Below are 18,485 nucleotides of genomic sequence, written 5' to 3'. Positions count from 1 at the left end.
TTATTTGAGAAGATGTTTAATGAATGTCAGTAATAATATCTATGGGTTTTTTTTTTAACTTTAAAATATGAAAAACACAAAAACAAAAGCAAAAAAAAAACAAAAATAAAAAAAACAAAAACAAACAAAAAACAAAAGCACAAAAACAAAACAAATAAAAAAAAACAAATTATGCTTAACATAATACAAAAAACAAAACTGAAAACAAAGGAAAAAAAAAAAAACCCAAACAAAAAAAAACCCCAAAAACAAAACTAAAAAAAAAAAAACTAAAAAAAAAACAAAAAACAAATACATATCAAGGAATGTTTTTGTTTACCAGATTTCAAATCTTATTGGATAAAAGTCCAGCAGTTGTCGAGAGTAGCAGACTGGTCAAGGTATAGGAATATTCAATAACAAATGAGGGTAATAACTGACATGTCCCATCGATAGATACAAAATGGAGGTGAAATTAGTTTTATGTAAAAATGGAAATTGACTGAAAGTGGAACGAAAAAATAAAAAAAAAATTTTATTTAAAAAATAAAATTTTTTAAATAAAATAAAAACGTCTTGTCATTCATAATTTGGATGAAAGTTTTTTGGTTTTTTTTAATAATTATACAACATTTTCATTTTTTTTTTTTTTAATTTCGTTCCACTTTTATTCAGTTTATTGGGTAGTGGTTTCGGATTCCGTTTTATTTTTTTCCAGTGGATTTCCGTTTTTTATATATATATATATATATATATATATATATATATATATATAAAACCCAAACTTTTTGGCCATCCATTTTGTTTCTAGGAACGGGACATGTCAAGATTATGCAAATGGGGGCCTTTCAAAAAAAAAAAAAAAAAAAAAAAAAGTGGACGGCTCATTAAATCAAAATACAATTGTGAAACAAACAAATTTATTAGTAATAAAAAAATGAAAACAAAACAAAAAGGACATAAATAAACAATGTATGAAAAGGAACGAGATATGGGAGGTAATGCATGGGAGTAAAATAAGAGGTGTACGTGCATAATATTTCATCATTTGTATACTTGTTATTGTTTGGAAATTTTTTTAAATAAGGTTTATTAGTTTAGATTACTAAGACTGGTTTTCAGGTATGTTTTACAATAGCCAACAAAACAAAACAAATGAAATAAAAATAAATATACAACAAATAAATGTTACCAAAGGCAAGATGTTACTCTTCTACCTACCTTAATTATTTTTTTGTGTTATAACTTATTTTAAAGTGCGTTTTCCATCGAAAACATGTAGTGTCAAACCTGTTGCGTTGGAAAAAAAAAGTGACAATCTTATTACAGCCATGTGAACCCTTGATAATCACCCAAAAATCGAAAATTAAAACACTGGTAGAACATTATATTGTCACACGATTGGTGACATTAGATGTGTTTCTACCAGTATTTTGTTTGATTTTCGATTTTTGAGTGATTATTGAGTGGCCCAAATGGCTGTAATAAAACCAATTCTTTTTTTTTTGTTCTAATTCAACAGGTTTGATACCACAGTACTTTTGTTTCAAAAGTAAATAAACACATTAAAATAAGTTAAAACACACGCACACGAAAACAAAACTTATTCTGGTAGGTAGAAGAGTAACTTATCTTGCCTTTGGTAACATTTATTTGTTGTAATATTGTAACATTTATTTGTTGTAATATTGTAACATTTATTTGTTGTAATATTTATTTTTTCCATTCTTTTTTTTTTTTTTGTTGGCTATTGTAAAACATGCCCCAGTTCTAACCTTGATTGCTGTTCTCGCATGTAACCTTTGACCTTCTTCAGGTTCGTCTGTTTGGTCTTTAATCTATATGTAACTTCAGACTGAACTCTTTAATCCATGGGGATAGATTGTCCTCGTTCTGTCTCCCATAACCGGGTAGAAGTGTTATTATCGTCTGTAGTAAGAATTGAACCTTCAGCTTCCAAAAACTCATTTAGAACTGATTACTAAACAGCACCTTTAACCCTTGCACCACATTTTCATGTGAATAGCATAACATTCTTGGCTTTTGGGCCAAGATCACAGTGTAGTATCTGTTTTGATTCTACACTCCACCTTTTCTGTCCTCCATCAGTGGAGGAGAAACCCTTCATGACCGAGACAATTTTTATTTTTGTTCCTATCCAGAGTTCTCCTTTTTGAAGAGCTGGATTTTTCCCACATTATAAACTGACCTTGTGCCTAACTCTGCTCTCATGGGGAGGCAAGTAAATAGGGACATAATAGTTAACAATTCTACCCCGTCATGGCTGACTGAACAAGAACAAGCTACAATAAATTAAATAAAGGGTTTTGATTGCCCTTTTTGTTTTACGGCATATCAACCCTTTTTGGGTCATTTAATGCCAAATCCAACAATTTTGGAAAAAAATTTTTATGTTACAAATTATTTTATATTTGTAAATATTTATTCATGATAAAATAAAATACGCATCAAGTGCGCTTGAAAGCAAAATAATCACAACGTAATATTAGGAAAATAAACAAATATTCTACTTGTTTGAAATTTATGTAACAAATATATTTCAGAGCTGAACTCCATCTTCAGAATGTTGTTTTTTTTTTTTTCTTTTCTTCTTTCTCTCCAAGTTGTAAAGTTGGAGAAAGAAAAGTGTAAAGAGCCGCGTGTTGTATCTCAGCGGTTGCATTTTGAAATCTTGGAACAGTGCGTATCTGGAACTCACACGCTTGACGTTATTCTTGCGTTGTCTACACACATTTTCGTAATATTACGTTGATTTGACTTTCAAGCGCACTTGATGCAGATTTTATTTTATTCAAAATTAAATCAGAATTTATTCATGATGTTTGGATTGGTTGTTTTACGGCATATCAACCCTTTTTTGGGTTATTTAATGCGAAATCTAATAACTTGGGAAAAAGTTTTTATGCTTTAAATTCTTTAAACATTTATTCAAGATGTTTGATTTGGTTCTTTTGTAGACAAAATTGTTTTTGTTTTCGGCTTTGCAGAACATGATTGAGTTTTATAAAGAGAAATGAAGGAAAAAAAAAGCAACATCAATGCTTGGTGCATTTTAGGTCATGTAGCCGGTATCTTCAGACAGCCTGATATGGTAGCACCAGTATCAATGAAGAGTTCCATTTGAAGTTCCTAACAGATTCCAAAATTCAATTTAATAAAGATTCTCAAGTTAAAAAAATTGCATCTTAAGAAGGCCGGAAGTTACATTGGCCGAAACGCTGTGAAAATAACAACTAAGATGAAAATCATACTTAAAAAAAAAAAAAAAAAAAAAAATTTTTTTTAATATTTTTTGAAAAATAAAAAATCTTTTCCTTAAAAAAAAAAAAAAGAAAAAAAAAAAGACTAGTTATCTCTTGGCTTCCAACATTCCCCCCAAACGCAGTCTGCCACTGTCAGTTGACATTTAAATTTCAATCCCGACACAACCCATCCCTATCCCTAGGTCATCTGCTCATTCACTCAGTTGGATGTGACGTTCTTCAGGCAATGGATATCGTTTGTATTCGGAACGGCTTGCAAGATAAATAACAAGGATGACAAATGCTATAAGAACGAATCCCAGGCTGTTGATGACTAAACCTTCTTGGCTTGTTGCGTAGGTGTTCTTCCTGGAAAAAAAAAAAAAAAAAAAAAAAAAAAAAAAGAATTAGATTATGTTTCTGAATTTTTCAGATGAGGATTGATTATATATATATATATATATATATATATAAAACAAAATAAAAACATACTGTCAAGAATTGTAAAAGTCAACTGAATTAAAAGGAATAAATTATAAGATGGTCAACATCATGAATTTTGGAATATAGTTTTTTGTCATTTATTCACTATACAGTGTTATATTATGAACCTTTTTTTTAGAATTCAAATACACAACAACACATTTGGTAAGCAACAGTACGTTTTTATTCTTCATTGTTTCTCTGTTATGGTGGATAGAGAGAGAGTGGGAGGGCGACAGAGAGAGGGATATTGTATCCGCTTGGTTGACAAATCAAATCTCCATCTGCCAAATCTCTCTCATGTCACTTATTCTGTCAACTTTTAAAAACATCAACATAACCAGATTCCTTTAACTGCTACATTCTTTCTCAAACAATAACAAATTTTGTTTACATTCGTGAGAAATATTGAAACAATTCTGATTTAGCTGTCATGTTCCTCACATTCCATCTGCAGATGCGTGCCACATTTTTATCCATATATGCATATACACCTATACACATATATACTAGCATGTCAACCCGGCTTAGACTGGGCCCTTTCTGTAACAATAGTACTAATAATATGTAATAACAAGCCACGCGTGCGTGGTCCCCCTCTGGTGTTGCATGTGAGATGACGTCACAAAATATAGTGAAGAAATGATGAACATGAGAAGTGTGAAGGGCCAACATTGCCTTCACATTTTTGTCAAGTTTCAGCAAAAATCTAATGGATGTGGCAAAAGTTCTGGGGTAAAAAGTAATTTTTTGCAATTCTGGGGTATCTGTGACCACTTTTGAGCTTCTGGGAACGTCAAATCCGAGTGAAAATGGACAAACAGTGCAGTTTCACACCTTAAGACATGCATATTTGAATTCAGTACCATGAAAAACCACTATATAGACACAAAGTTTTTGAGTAATATGAAAAAAAGAGCTCCAAAAAGGCACATTTTTTTTTTATCTCTAAAAGTCCCAGAGGGATGCGAATCAGAATTTTGCCAGGGTCATCCATACTGAATTTATATTAAGAACAATGGCCTCCATATTTTGACCAAGTTTCAGGAAAATCTAACAGATGGATCAAAAGCTATGGGGCAAAAAGTGTCATTTTGGGTCATTTTGGAGCATATTTTACCTCTTGAGGCTTCTGGGGATGCAACAGGAATGTTTGCAAAAAAAAATTTTTTTACTGTGCACATCTATTTAATGAAATACAATTTGTGGCAAAATTTCAGGAAAAACTAATGGACAGTTGTATGCCACTAAAAGCATAGGTCCCTCTCCGATAAATCAGGGGGACCAAATAGTGATATTTATAACTAGAAATAAAATAGGTTCAAGGTTCCTAAAATTTGCACTAGAACTGTCCATCAGGACTCGTGGCACAATGGTTGGAAAAATAAAATCTAAAAGTGATATTGTCCTGAAAGTTGAAGGTTCAATTCTCAGTATGACTGGAAAATACAACTGCAAATTACTTCGGACCTCTATCCAGTCATGGTTGATGGGAAATAAAGGGTTCGATTCAAATTTTTGTCCATTCCCCGTTCAACAAGATGCACCTGAAGAAGATAGCCGGATCGATATAATCTTTCTCTTAACAACCAACTGACACCACAAAACAAAATGCAATTTTTTTTTCTACAAGATGGCGCTACATGCCACACATCTCACAGATCACATGACATGAGTTCATGGCATGTTTACGGAAGAGAGAACAATAAGCAAATTGTTATGGCCACCACGTTCCCCAGACTTGTCATCATGTGACTTTTATCTTTGGGGAACTTTAAAACAAAAAGTTTATGCAAATAATCCTCGTAATTTAGACCAACTAAAGGAGAACATTACGAACACTATCAGACGAATCACCAGAGAAATCTACAGGCAGTATCTGCAAACGTTAAACGCGCTCAGAAATGCATAGATGCCAATGGGGAGCACTTCCAGCATCTTTTATAACATTACAGGCAATATAAACGACGCTACAGGCAATATAAACGACGCTACAGGCAATATAAACGACGCTACAGGCAATATAAACGACGCTACAGGCAATATAAACGACGCTACAGGCAACATAAACAACGCTACAGGCAATATAAACAACGCTACAGGCAATATAAACAACGCTACAGGCAATATAAACAACGCTACAGGCAATATAAACAACGCTACAGGCAATATAGACAACGCTACAGGCAATATAGACAACGCTACAGGCAATATAGACAATGCTACAAGCAATATAAACAATGCTACAGGCAATATAAACAACGCTACAGGCAATTTAAACAATAAAAGAACATTCCTCCTCTCTACTACATTTTCTGGACCACTTTTAAGTGGGTCACCCTGTATTATAGAAGCAGTCAATTTTTTTTTGTTTTTGACAATATATCAAATAAGTGTCTGCTGACTGTTGATTGGCTAATCTCATCAGCTTTGTTTAGCTGCTTTTCCAGCAAATTATGTTATCCATTCACTGCGGCCTGTCGTTCAATATGCTTTTCAGTCGATATAATTTCTAAATCGACTTTTGTCACTGGTCTATGATATATACACAATGACAATGAACACAATACAGTTGGTTTATAAAAATATTTTGTTTATTCCCAATGACAGCCTTTTTGATTTAGTATGACAGGTGTTGATATCAGTGAGGGTGCGTGGCAGGGGTGTGGAGCGGAGGTTTTGGTAATGGAGAAAAATGAGTCAGCTTGTCCTTGCACCGTGACCAACTCTTTCTCACTTTCTGTTGTGTCGATTTATATAAGCATTCTTTCAACCTGGAATGTTTAATATTTCCCATTATCTATTGTCTCGACCTTTTAACCGATATCCTCTCACACGTTTCTGGTCAAATAATGCACTTCAATGGTGGAAAACCTTGTATTCCTCAAATGGAATTGATTTGTATGTGTGCAACCTATCGAATGCCTCTCTACCTGGGGTCACCTGCCAAATATCCAACACTTACCATAAAAGAAGATGCTGCAGTGACCTTGGGTCAGGTTTTCGACCAGTACCGAAAAAAAAGAAGGAAGAGAAAATAGTGGAACTTACAAGACAAAGAAAGCTTTCTCTGTCAATCCTGTCAGTGCTGATGCTAAGGCCAAACAAAGGATGGTCATTCCAAAGAAGACGTGTAATGGCATCAGATTCACCTTCCACTGGAAACTGATGTTTGGCAGCAAAAACGAACAAAAACCAAAGACCCACTGCAGAAAAACAGAAAGAAAAACAATTCACTTAAAAATAAATAAATATGAATAACGTTCCTAAAAGAAAAGAAAAAACAAGAATACAAAAAAGAAAAAAAAAAACAAAGAAAAAACAAGAAAATGAAAAACAGAAAAAAAAGAAAAAGAAAAAAGAGAAAAAAAGAAAAGAAAAAAAGAGAAAAAAGAAACAAAGAAAAAAGAAAAAAAGACAAAGAAATAAAAGAAAAAAGACAAAGAAATAAAAGAAAAAAGACAAAGAAATAAAAGAAAAAAGACAAAGAAATAAAAGAAAAAACCCACTTTTTTTTAACTCAAAAAGTTGAAGAGCTACAAAGACAGGAGTGGTAACATTAAAACAAGTAACCTTTTATGCTCTAGAATTTTTTTTCTTACATAGTCACCAGCATTCTTAATGCACTTTTGCCAATGATGAACAATTAGCGTAGACTAAAATTTATGGAAATAATCCAATATTTTTATAATTATGTAAGAAATTCAACTTTTAACTGAACATGCCAGTTGCTGTCATTTTAAGAAGTTCTCATGATTTCAAAAGGGAGATAAGTCAAAGTTTTTCAAAAGACTTTTTGGTGTTTATTTAGAACTAGCCTGGGTACCTGGCGTTGCCCGGGTGTTTGGAGGTGCGTGTTAATAAAAAAAAAAAAAAGTGGTAGTAGGCAGGCAGGCAGGTTCGAACCCGTACCGTGAAAGAGGAAAATATGAAAAAAAAAAAAAAAACCCTGACGTCTTTGCCATTGTGTCCATCGCCAAACCATTAGTGGTGAAGGTTTAAATTAAGGCTAGTCAATCGAAAAGAGATGACTTTGAAAATATCAATGAAAAAATCTACCCCTCCCTGTAGAAAAGTGCCCAGTTGAAGGTGAAGAAATTAATGTTTTTAGCCAATTTTTCATCCGAAGGGTCAAGCTTCAAAATGAGACTGATCTCGTGAAAATCTGTCGCCTGTCGGCAGACACATACATATCATTACATTCAAACAGACAGGTGAGATTTATATTATAGATTACACTCATTTAAAAAACACAAAATTCTTTATGATGTATGTACTCGTCACAGAACAAAGATATATTCCAAAAATCACATAATTAAAACAATCCACTTGATCAATTCAAGAAAATCAAATTTTATGTGGAAGTAAAGCGAAAGCTAGGAGCAGCCATATTATTTTAAATTTTGCCAAAATCCAAGGGCAACAATCCAATTCGACTAGAGAGATTTTTTTTTGCATTCAGAGTAAAACTTAATCACTAAAAACTGTAAAATTTGATTTTCTTAGTTTTCGAAAAAAAACAAACCTACTTGATCAATTGATATGATTTTTGGAATATGAGATGTTTGTTCCGTGACAAATATATACATCATAAAGATTTTTCTGCATCTTTGTTTTTTTTGTTTGTTTTTGTTCAAATAAGATTAGAGTAATGGGTTGAATTAAGGTTCGGTTCGGTTTTATTGTTAGGTTGGAGTTAAAAATTGAATCTAGTCATTTTCACAACGAAACACAAAATACAATAACAGATTAAGATAAAAACAAGAATTTAGGCATCTTCTGTCTTTTTGATAATTATATTTTCTTCTTTTCAATTTATTTCATCAAGAAATAAATTTTACTTTTGATTGTACGTGGTAGTTGCTGCCATTTTAAGCCGTTCTCATGATTACAAAGGGAGATAATTTAAATTTTTTTAAAAGAGTTTTTGGTGCTTATTTAAAAATGTACTCATTTAGAAAACAAAAATATAAAAAATCTTTATGATGTACAGTTAATGTTCTTCAGCCATTTGATGCGGGCAGACGGCTTGGAAAAAAGATGTTAAGAAAAATCACTGGAAAAAAAGAACAGTGGAAGACAACGAACAAATGTCACCGACAGTCTCAGCAGGGTCACTGGAAACATGACTATAGATGTCATCAGAAAGACAGAATGCAAAGCAGACTGGAGAGCCGTGATTATCGACGACTGCAATAACAGACCTGATATTTGAAGACTCATTGTAAACCAAATTCATGTAAATTGATCAAGTATGTTTTTTTTTTATTTAAGCAAATCAAATTTTATGTGTAAGGAGAAGGCCAGAAGCAGCCATATTGTTTTAAAGTTTACCAAAATTTAAAACCAAGAATTCAATTTGGCTACAAAGATGTTTATATTCAAAATAATTAAAACTTTCATTTCTAAAAATCATAAAATTTTATTTTGATTAAAAAACACTTGATCAATTTACATAATTTTTGGAATATGACATCTTTATTCAGTAGTTAATGTGTACATAAGATTTTTCTGTATTTTTGCTTTTTTAAAAATAGTTTTTAATGTTTCTACAAATAAGATTAGGGCAATGGATTCGGTTAGGGTTAAGTTTCATCAAGTGGTTTCATGCCTTGTCTGGAGTTAGTGTAAGATTAGGGCGGTTATAGTTAGCTAACATATTTCCTAACTTCTGGTGTGACTGCTACTGGAATCGGTGACAAGGCATATAAGTTCGTTCACTTTTATTGTTCTTCAGTATTTCAATTGTGAAGCGATTTATTGAAATATAAGAAAATGACATTATTAAAAAGTATACAATAAAAATTAACAAAATTATACAGATAAAAATAACAATTAGTCTTTATTTTCACTTTTAATAAAAAAAGTTTTAAAAATACATTTTTATTTTATTTGAAATTTTGTAAGAAATATGTTTATGAAATTATAAAAATAATTTTTTTTTGTTTTTTTAAAGTTTTTATTAGAATTTATATAATAAATATATCTTTATGAAATTATAAATAATGAAATGTTTGAAATTTTGTTATTTTGATTTCAATCATCATAAAGTCTTATCCAATACCCAAAATAGTTGAAATTTTAAAAAGTGTTTTTAATAATTAAAAAAAATAAATAAAAAATAATTTTAATAATTCTTAATTAAAATACAACCAAACAACTTAAATGATCATTAAATAAAAAAAGAATAATCAGAAAAACGTAATAATAAATAAAAAAAAATACATGCACAGGGGAGATATAGGCAGGAGTAAAAAAGTGAAGGGTGAATAAACTGATTTGCCTTGTTACCGCTACCGGTAGCAGCCATGCCAGAAATTAGGAAGTACATTAGCTGACTATAACCAGTTAGGGCTAAAAATTGAATAGAGCCATTTTTACAAAAACACACAAAATGCAATAACAGATTAAGATAAAAACAAGTTGAGTATGTGGAGTCCCCGCCACGGGTGAAAAATTTACTTTAACCATGACTTATGTTTGTGCAAAATTTAAAAATCCAAGCCGTGGTTATTAAGAAAAGTGCAAATGGATGAACGGATGAACGATTTGGGGGCAATTTTACCAATATTATGTGCTCTATGAGAGCAACCAGAGTTATCCTGGAAAATATGTTCTAGTAAAAATTTACTTTAACCATGACTAATGTTTGTGCAAAATTAAAAAAAAAAAAAAAAAAAAAAAAATTCAAGGCGTAGTTATTGAGAAAAGTTTGAACAAATGAACAAAAGTGAATTACTACATCCAATTCCTCCTTTGTCGGGAAACCAAAAATTCTAAATTTTTTTATTAAGAAAAAAAATAAAAAATGAAATTCGTGCAATCACTTCCAACCACACTGTGACTGACCTGTAGGGCAAACATGAGTACAGTGGCCAATCCAACCCACGAGTGAAGGCTGTACATGTTGGATATTGGTTTCTCGGCTAAGTTATGTGAATCAAAGACGGCTTTGAGTCCAACTGACGCAAAAATCAGAGAGAGCAGCAACATGGTGGCATGAATGATTTTGATGAAAGTCTTGCGGACATTCCGGAAAACTCTGTAAACTAAGATGGCTGGAAAGAGAAAGAGGAAGGAAAATAAAAAAAGACGTGACATTTCAAGAACAGTTGTCTGTGTATGCTAATATGTTTGTATATCTATGTGTGTGTTTGTATGTATCCATGTGTTTGTATGTTTGTCTGTATGTATTCATGTGTTTGTATGTTTGTCTGTGTGTATGTCAGCTCGAAGTCAAAAAAAAAAAAAAAAAGAAAAGGAAAATAATACATCTGCAATTTTAGAAAGCAGGATAAAAAAATAATTTAATTGCTTACATACAAATTTTCGGTGATAATAACACCTTCAGGAATACACACACACACACACACACATAATGTAAACATTGTTTAAATGAAATCTGTGATTTTAGAAAATCAGTACAATGCAGAATTAAAAAAAAAAAAAAAAAAAAAAAATCATTTGTTTATAATCTAATATTCAATGATATAATACCGTCCTCAGGAATAGAATCCATTTGTGTTTTCTTTTTCACCATTTCCTGTGGCATATATATATATATATATATATATATATATATATATATATATGTATTTATTTGCTTCCCCACCAAAGCAAATTAGGCACAAGGCCGTTTTTAATGTGGGATAAAAACCAGCTCCTCTAAAAGTAGGCAAAAAGGGGGCACTCTGGTTACCAAAAATAATAATTGTCCCAGTATAGAGGGTTTCCCCTCAATTGACTGGTACAAATTATCTTAAGTGTAGCATCAGCAGAACAGATGGTATTTATTTGCTCCCCCACCGAGCAAATTAGGCACGAAGCCGATTTTTAATGTGAGGAGTGAAGGGAGGGGGAAGGGAAAAAGGGGACCAGCTCCCGAGAGGTGGGAAATGGGAGCTGGTTCATGGTCAGGCATGTGGGGTTGCCCCCACATCTGGTCTTTGCTTGCAGCATCTGCCGGAACAGATACTACACTTTTATCCTGGCCCGAAGGCCAAGAACAACAGAAAAAAGGCAAGCCTATATAGCAAAAATGGTAATTAATAAAAACCTGAAGAAAGTATCCAATACTATTGCAGAGCAAATATATATATATATATATATATATGTATATATATATATATAGAAAGAGAGAGCGACTACAGCCAGGTCAGCGGCCTCCCTCGACAAGCCCAATAAAAGAGTAATAAAAATTGAGCATGCCAATGAATAATAAACACTTACAAGCCTCCACCCCTTGGAAACACTTCAAATGAACTATGAAAATTGCCATTTTTACATCTCCAACACATTTGAAAATAATTTCTGACGAGGACGCTTCACAGAACGTCTGAAACGCGCGTAAAAACGATTTCAATGACTTAAAAACATTATTACAATGATCCAAACATAATTCTCAATGAAAAACCAAGACACGGAATAATAAAATAATGTTAAAAAAATACATTGTTGGTGACTACTCCCTTATTTAAATATATATATATATATATATTTTTTTTTTTATTACCATTTTTCTGCTTAGTTACACATGTTTCAGTTACTGAATATATATATATATATATATATGAAAATTTTTTGAGTTAAATTATGTATAATTACAAAAAAAATTATCGTTTTACAAAGGAGTACAGATAATTATTAAAGTCTTTTTCTTAACCCATGGATTTTCAATGAATGGCTCATCTCATCGGAGGAAATGTTAGCAAAATAGATGTGGGTAATTATATCCTCAGCTGTTGCAAACTCAGGATTGTCCATAAACAATTTCTGTCTCCAAATTTACAGCCATATCTAAAACTGCCCATAAACTGGCTCTAAATATATCCACCTTTAATGTCCGGTCCTTTTTTTTTTTCTCTCATCACACCTTGATCAACAATCCTATTTTAACTTTCTTTTGTGTATCTTGGTGAACAACTTCTCCATTGTTCTGCTGATAAACCTATTTCCCCTTTTTTGTTGTTATAGTTTTTTTATAAACTGGCTCTAAATATATCCACCTTTAATGTCCGGTTCTTTTTTTTTTCTTTTTCTCACACCTTGATCAACAATCCTTATTTATGGTAGAGATCCCTAGATGTAAAAGAGCCTTCTACTCTAGTAGTTTCTTCCCCAGAACAGCTAGACTTTGGAATTCCCTTCCGGGTCCCTGCTTCCCCAACTGTAGCGACATGCAGAAGTTCAAGTGTAATGTGAACCGACATCTTGCTGCCCAACTCCCTACACAGTACCCCTGATGCTTATGTCCCTGATAGTAGCCCCCTACAACAAAGTGGTAATGTGCCTTGTTCAGGGTGAAAATTTAATAAAAAAATTTAAAAAAAAAAAAAAAAAAATTGGATTCTCCACCAGACTAGATGAATTCCTGCCCTGGAATCCGGTAAAACCAAGAGACCAAAATGAAAGGTATACTATAACATATTTAAACGGTCAATTGGGGAAAGGAAAATTATTAATTTTTGTTAACTTAGTGTTTCAGAAGTAAAGAATTTTAATGGGACATTCGAATGTCTATGTATCTCTTATAGAGCTCAAGTGTTAACCCTATGAGAATAGAAGTTCGAAGAATTTAAATAATACAAGAACTTTTTAAAGTCAACAAATAACCGTTACCTAAAGCGATAAACATTACTTTTCTATGTAACTGCTGATTTTTCAAAGGATTTTAAAGACTAAAATGAAAAATTCAAATATCTATGTATCTCATATAGGGGATCAAGTGATAAGACCCTTGATTTCTGTGAACTTCAACTGGAAAAAAAAAAAAAAGGGAACATACACACATACACAGCATTTACTTCTCTCCTCCTGTAAGAGGATGTGACACAAGGTTAGAAGGTGGGATGAATAAACCAATACCCCCAAAAAAGGAGCACTCTCGCTCTGCAAAAATAAGCCAGAAAAGCCCCATCGGCATTCTCTGGTGATGACATCTATCTCAGACAACAAACTTGCTCTACCGGAAAGCCAAGAGGCAAGATCTGGAAGGATGAACCTCCTAGAGCTACCCAGAACATTTGCCTCAGTCCAACAGCTAAAAAGTCACAGAAATGGCCCAATTTCTATCGGACTGATTGTCCAGACCAGAGCCTTGACTGGCATACTACAAAATATAAAAATAAAAAATAAACTGACCATCTCCATAAAGGAAAACCAATCCGAGAACCATGAAGAGTGGATGATAGTTGAACTCCCGCGACACATCACTTTGCCAGGCAAAACCACCTCGGTAGTGACTAAGCCAAACCGCCACAAGGATTACCGAAGATAGCCCCAACATTTGAGCAAGCAACACCAATGCAGGAAACCATTTGAGACTTCCAGGCTGGTCAGGAGAGTCGTAGACGTCCATGCCTGAAAAAGAAATGGATTTGATCATTAAATACTTCCTGTAGATGCTCCGATGTTGATCATCGACGATGAACGTGTTTCACTGTAGATTTTTTTTTGCACACTTTAAATCATTATGTAACAGAGTGCATATGGGCACACGTGAGAAAATCAGCAGCAGCCATAGGATGGCTGACTAATGAAAATATTAACAGCAGCAGCCGTCTTAGCACATATGCAAATTAACCAAGTGTGAATTCACCGACATCGCGGGAAGAAGGAGGAGAACAGGAAAAAAAAAAAAAAAAAAAAAAAAAAAAAAGCACAGTCTAGCAAAGGAAACTATCAGACGTGTTTTGACTCCTGCAATGAGAGAGAAAATGCGCAGCGTGGTTGAAAAATAGTGGAAAGTCAGGCGAGGAAAAAGACGTACGTGAACGGGTGCCTTGATAGACATGTTTGACGGGAGTGATATTTTAAAACACAGTGAAATGCGTTGGAAATAACTGAAATAAATGTTTTATATTCACCTAAAAAAAAAAAAAAAAAAAAAAAAAAAAATTTAATTGTATTTTTATGTTCTTTTTTTGTTTGTTCCTGCAACTGTACCAGACAACATGCGGGTCCGAATAGTTGAAATGTAATGACACGGTTAAAGTGTAACGGCCACATCACAATTAGACCCATTCACCCGTAATCCAAGCAAGGAGGTGACAGTAGCTAACTGGTTAACAACACAAATTAAAAACGAGGGTGTGCCAAGTTCAAATCAAAATAGTTTTCTTTTATTTTTTGTATTCAACTAGCAGGCCGCCCGGCATTGCCCAGTTATAAAAGGTGCTTAAAAATGACATTTCTTATTATTATAGAGCCAATTCTCTTTGATTATTATATTGTACCCCATATAGAGAAGTGGTTTAAATATGTGAAAAAAATTTTTTTTTTAAATAAATAACGACTTTGGTGCCATCAGCTAGAATTGAAACCAAAGCATTTAGCACTCCAGCACTATTTGTTACCATCTGAGCTAACGACATATCAAAACTATAAAAAAATTAACCGACTTTTACGCATAATGCACGTTTGAAAAACAAACACACCTGATGAAAGGGAGATGTCCCGAAATATAGCATTATGAATATGCCACCTGACCGTCTGTCACAAGTAAAGACATTATTATAAATGTTATAAAAACGACACCCACGCACACATTTTATACATTATATATATATATATATATATATATACACACACACATGGATATATCGAATCAAAAAAGGCAGAAACTACATAGCTGGTTCCGTCATTATATCTTAAGTTGCTTCATTTTGAGTCTATCCATTACATCTCTGCATTGTTCTGCAATTTAAGTCGATTTACACCAAGTTTCAATATTTGTCAATTTTTATCCTTTAGCAGCTATTTTTACCTGCTAAAAGCCAAATTGAATTTGCTCCATAGGTTCGAATGTCCTATATATCAAATTTCAAGTCTGTAGAACAAAAAACTGACGGAGACCATTCCGCACACAGACAAACAAGGTAAATTTATATATATATATATATATATATATATATATATATATATATATATATATATATATATATATAAAATTTTCAGAATGTGAAAGATTCTGAAAAACAGAAAAACAAAATTATATATATATATATATATATATATATATATATATATATATGATTTTCAGAATGTGAGAGATTGTATATAATAAATTCCACAGCCAAACAACGTCGCAGCCCGCAACGACGTTGTTTGGCTGTGGAATTTATTATATATATATATATATATATATATATGTGATTATTTCCACAAACAATGTTGTAGCTCACAAGATTCAAGTCTTGGACTTCTGGTTTGTTGGCTGTCATAGCTCTTGTGAGCTGCGACGTTGTTCGGCTGTGAAAATAATCATATATATATATATATATATAAATAATGCTTTGTTTTCTCATGATGAGGTATCACAAAAATATTTCCACAGAAACAAAGCAAGTAAATAATTCGTTTTGCAATGCGAGCGACCATGCGCAAACAATTTTGTGAATTATCCGTAGCAAATTGCGAAATTTTTGAGGAAGACAAAATGTTTCCGCTGAACAAAAGGATTCAGTTTTGTTTCCAATATTCTTACCTCCGCCCAAGGAATGGGACGTATTTCTCCGTGACTATACGTACATGGTGGAACAATAAAATTGTTGGCCTAAAGAAAACACTACAGCATTTTTAAAAAAATTTATTGGAAAAAAGAAAAAAACAAAAACAAAAAAAAATCAATTCAGGTTATTAGATATCTACTCAATGTAGCCGCCTTCGGCCTCATCACCACCTCGATACAGGTCCAGAACTGGGTTGGTTGGTTGTTTTTTTTTTGTTTTACAGCATATCAACTCTTTTCAGGTTATTTAATGCTGAATCCAGTGATTTTTGAAGGAAAAGTTTTTAATAGAATATATTTGTTATTTGTCAAGTTGGATTCTATTTAACCCATAGTTGGGACCCTAACAGGTACTACCAGTCCGGGTCAGAGTGGACCTGGGAGCAATGGCAATTAAAGGGTGGCTCCACACACCCCAAAGCCCGCAAGCTGAGGCATCACCATCGGATATAGTTTAAGGTCATATCCAGGACCCTGGAACTAAGCATGCTTTCTCCACAAGTGCCAGTGATGTTCTCGACGGATGACCGAATGAGGTAGTCCAGCGGGTTCAGGTTGGGGGAGGCGGTGGGGCCAGTGAGAGAAGAGTGCTGGCAATGGTCCTGTTGTCATAACTTGGGTCGGTAGAGAGCAGAAGTTGTACAGCGGCGCATCTCAGATCTCACTCATTGAACATTGCGTCGCTTTCAAACATGATAGAAGGCTCCTATTGCTCTTGTGGTTTGTACATAACTGGCCAAATGGAAATGGAATCATGTCATCTTTTCTAGGGCAACAATCTTATCGTTCCACCCTGTATTATACACAGCATTCCAATAACTTTCAAAGATGAATATTTGCGGCATCTCAAAATAAGAAACTATGCACAATTTTTTTTTTTTTTTTTTAATTTTTTTTTTTTAAATTTTTTTTTTTTTTTTTTAATTTTTTTTTTCAACTCTTATTCATTCCAAACGAGACATATTGCCACTTGGACGAAAGCTACGATTTTGGACCATGCCTACAGGGGCTCTATGTAGGGAGTTAAGCAGCGAGATGTCTTTACATTACATTTAATTTTCTGCATGTTAGAACAGTCAAGGAAACAAGAAACAGGGAGGCAATTCCAAAGTCATACTGTTCAAGGAAAAAAACTATCAGTGAAGGGGTGGAATTTTGATGCTTGTCAGGTTAATCAAGATATTTATGTTGAGATAGCATAAGTGTGCTAGGTTCATTAAAGTATTCGTAAAAAAGGTGATGAGACAGGGGTTAGAGCTTGGTTGATAGTGAAGGATTTATTAAATTTTGGACCCTTTTTTTTTTTTTTTTTTGGATGGAAAGACTTTTGGACGCTGTCTAAGAGGGATAGACGAGTGGCAGATGCACCATCCCAGATGCAGCAGATGAACTGGCGAATGGTGGCTTTGTAGCGATATATAGTACTCCCAGGTGCAAGTAATTTTCTAGCATGGTAGAGGGAACCTACCTTCTTTGCAGCAGCTTTTACAATTTCCTCAACATATTTGTTCCAGTTCGTGTTGCCTGTGAATGTTAGCCCAAGAAGTTGAAGGAAGAACTAGAGTAAATATCACCTGGAGTGGTCCGCTCAAATGTTACCCTAACGACCCCAATTCATCCTATACTGAATGGTCAGCTATCGTTAAATTTTTATATATGCTTTACATACACTTTATTCTATTGACCGGTACGTTAATGTTTACATGTATGGTCCAAGACAAAATCTAATACCAGAAAATAATTCTAGGATTGAAACTGCTATCTTCAGACATTGCTCACCTGGCACCGTAGAGATTCAACGCCTTTACCCACAGTGCCAGCATTCCTATCCCATCATGGTTAACCACCTGAAGCCCAGACGTGAGCTAGCTGACACGGGATACAACAACAACGAAGATGACAGTCCGCAAAAAAATAAGCTCCAAGAAGTTACATTTGTTTAATTCTGCCGCATCCTCACGATGTCCCTTAAAAAGCATCACATCTAAAACTGTGCATAATGTACCCAACTTCTTTTTCTCTTTCACCCTCAGCGATACGTGTGCTGCATCGATAATTGTTTGCAACTGGAGTGTCTTTTTTCACTTCTCCAAGATGCCTTGATAGAGTTCAAAATAGACTTCGTAGCCTCGTAGGAGATGTCCTTTTCTCTTCCTTGCAACCTCTATCTCACAGAAGAGATGTTGCGAGTTTGTCTCTGATATATCGTTATTTTCATGGAAAGTGTTCAACTGAGCTTCAATCTATGGTCC

General features: G+C 33.4%; 1 protein-coding gene across 2 annotated transcripts in view; it reads right to left on the bottom strand.

Moving 5' to 3' along the window:
- Positions 1 to 882: 882 nt before the first annotated feature.
- Positions 883 to 18,485, bottom strand: part of LOC145263625 (ferric reductase SjCytb561-like) — a 127,897-nt gene continuing 110,294 nt past the window's right edge. For both annotated transcript variants that reach the window (XM_080120468.1, XM_080120469.1), the window contains 4 exons: positions 13,866 to 14,084; positions 10,575 to 10,783; positions 6,777 to 6,931; positions 883 to 3,611 (listed from right to left, as the gene is read on the bottom strand). In XM_080120468.1, coding sequence (XP_079976594.1) covers positions 3,455 to 3,611; positions 6,777 to 6,931; positions 10,575 to 10,783; positions 13,866 to 14,084 — 740 coding nt within the window. In that variant the 3' untranslated portion in view covers positions 883 to 3,454. The remainder of the gene's footprint in view (positions 3,612 to 6,776; positions 6,932 to 10,574; positions 10,784 to 13,865; positions 14,085 to 18,485) is intronic.

The sequence above is a fragment of the Euprymna scolopes genome, chromosome 39 (assembly GCF_053919585.1).
Source record: "Euprymna scolopes isolate OS-2025 chromosome 39, ASM5391958v1, whole genome shotgun sequence".
Classification (NCBI taxonomy): domain Eukaryota; kingdom Metazoa; phylum Mollusca; class Cephalopoda; order Sepiida; family Sepiolidae; genus Euprymna; species Euprymna scolopes.
The sequence above is the reverse complement of the archived record's forward strand: the minus strand, read 5'-3'. Positions and strand labels throughout refer to the sequence as shown.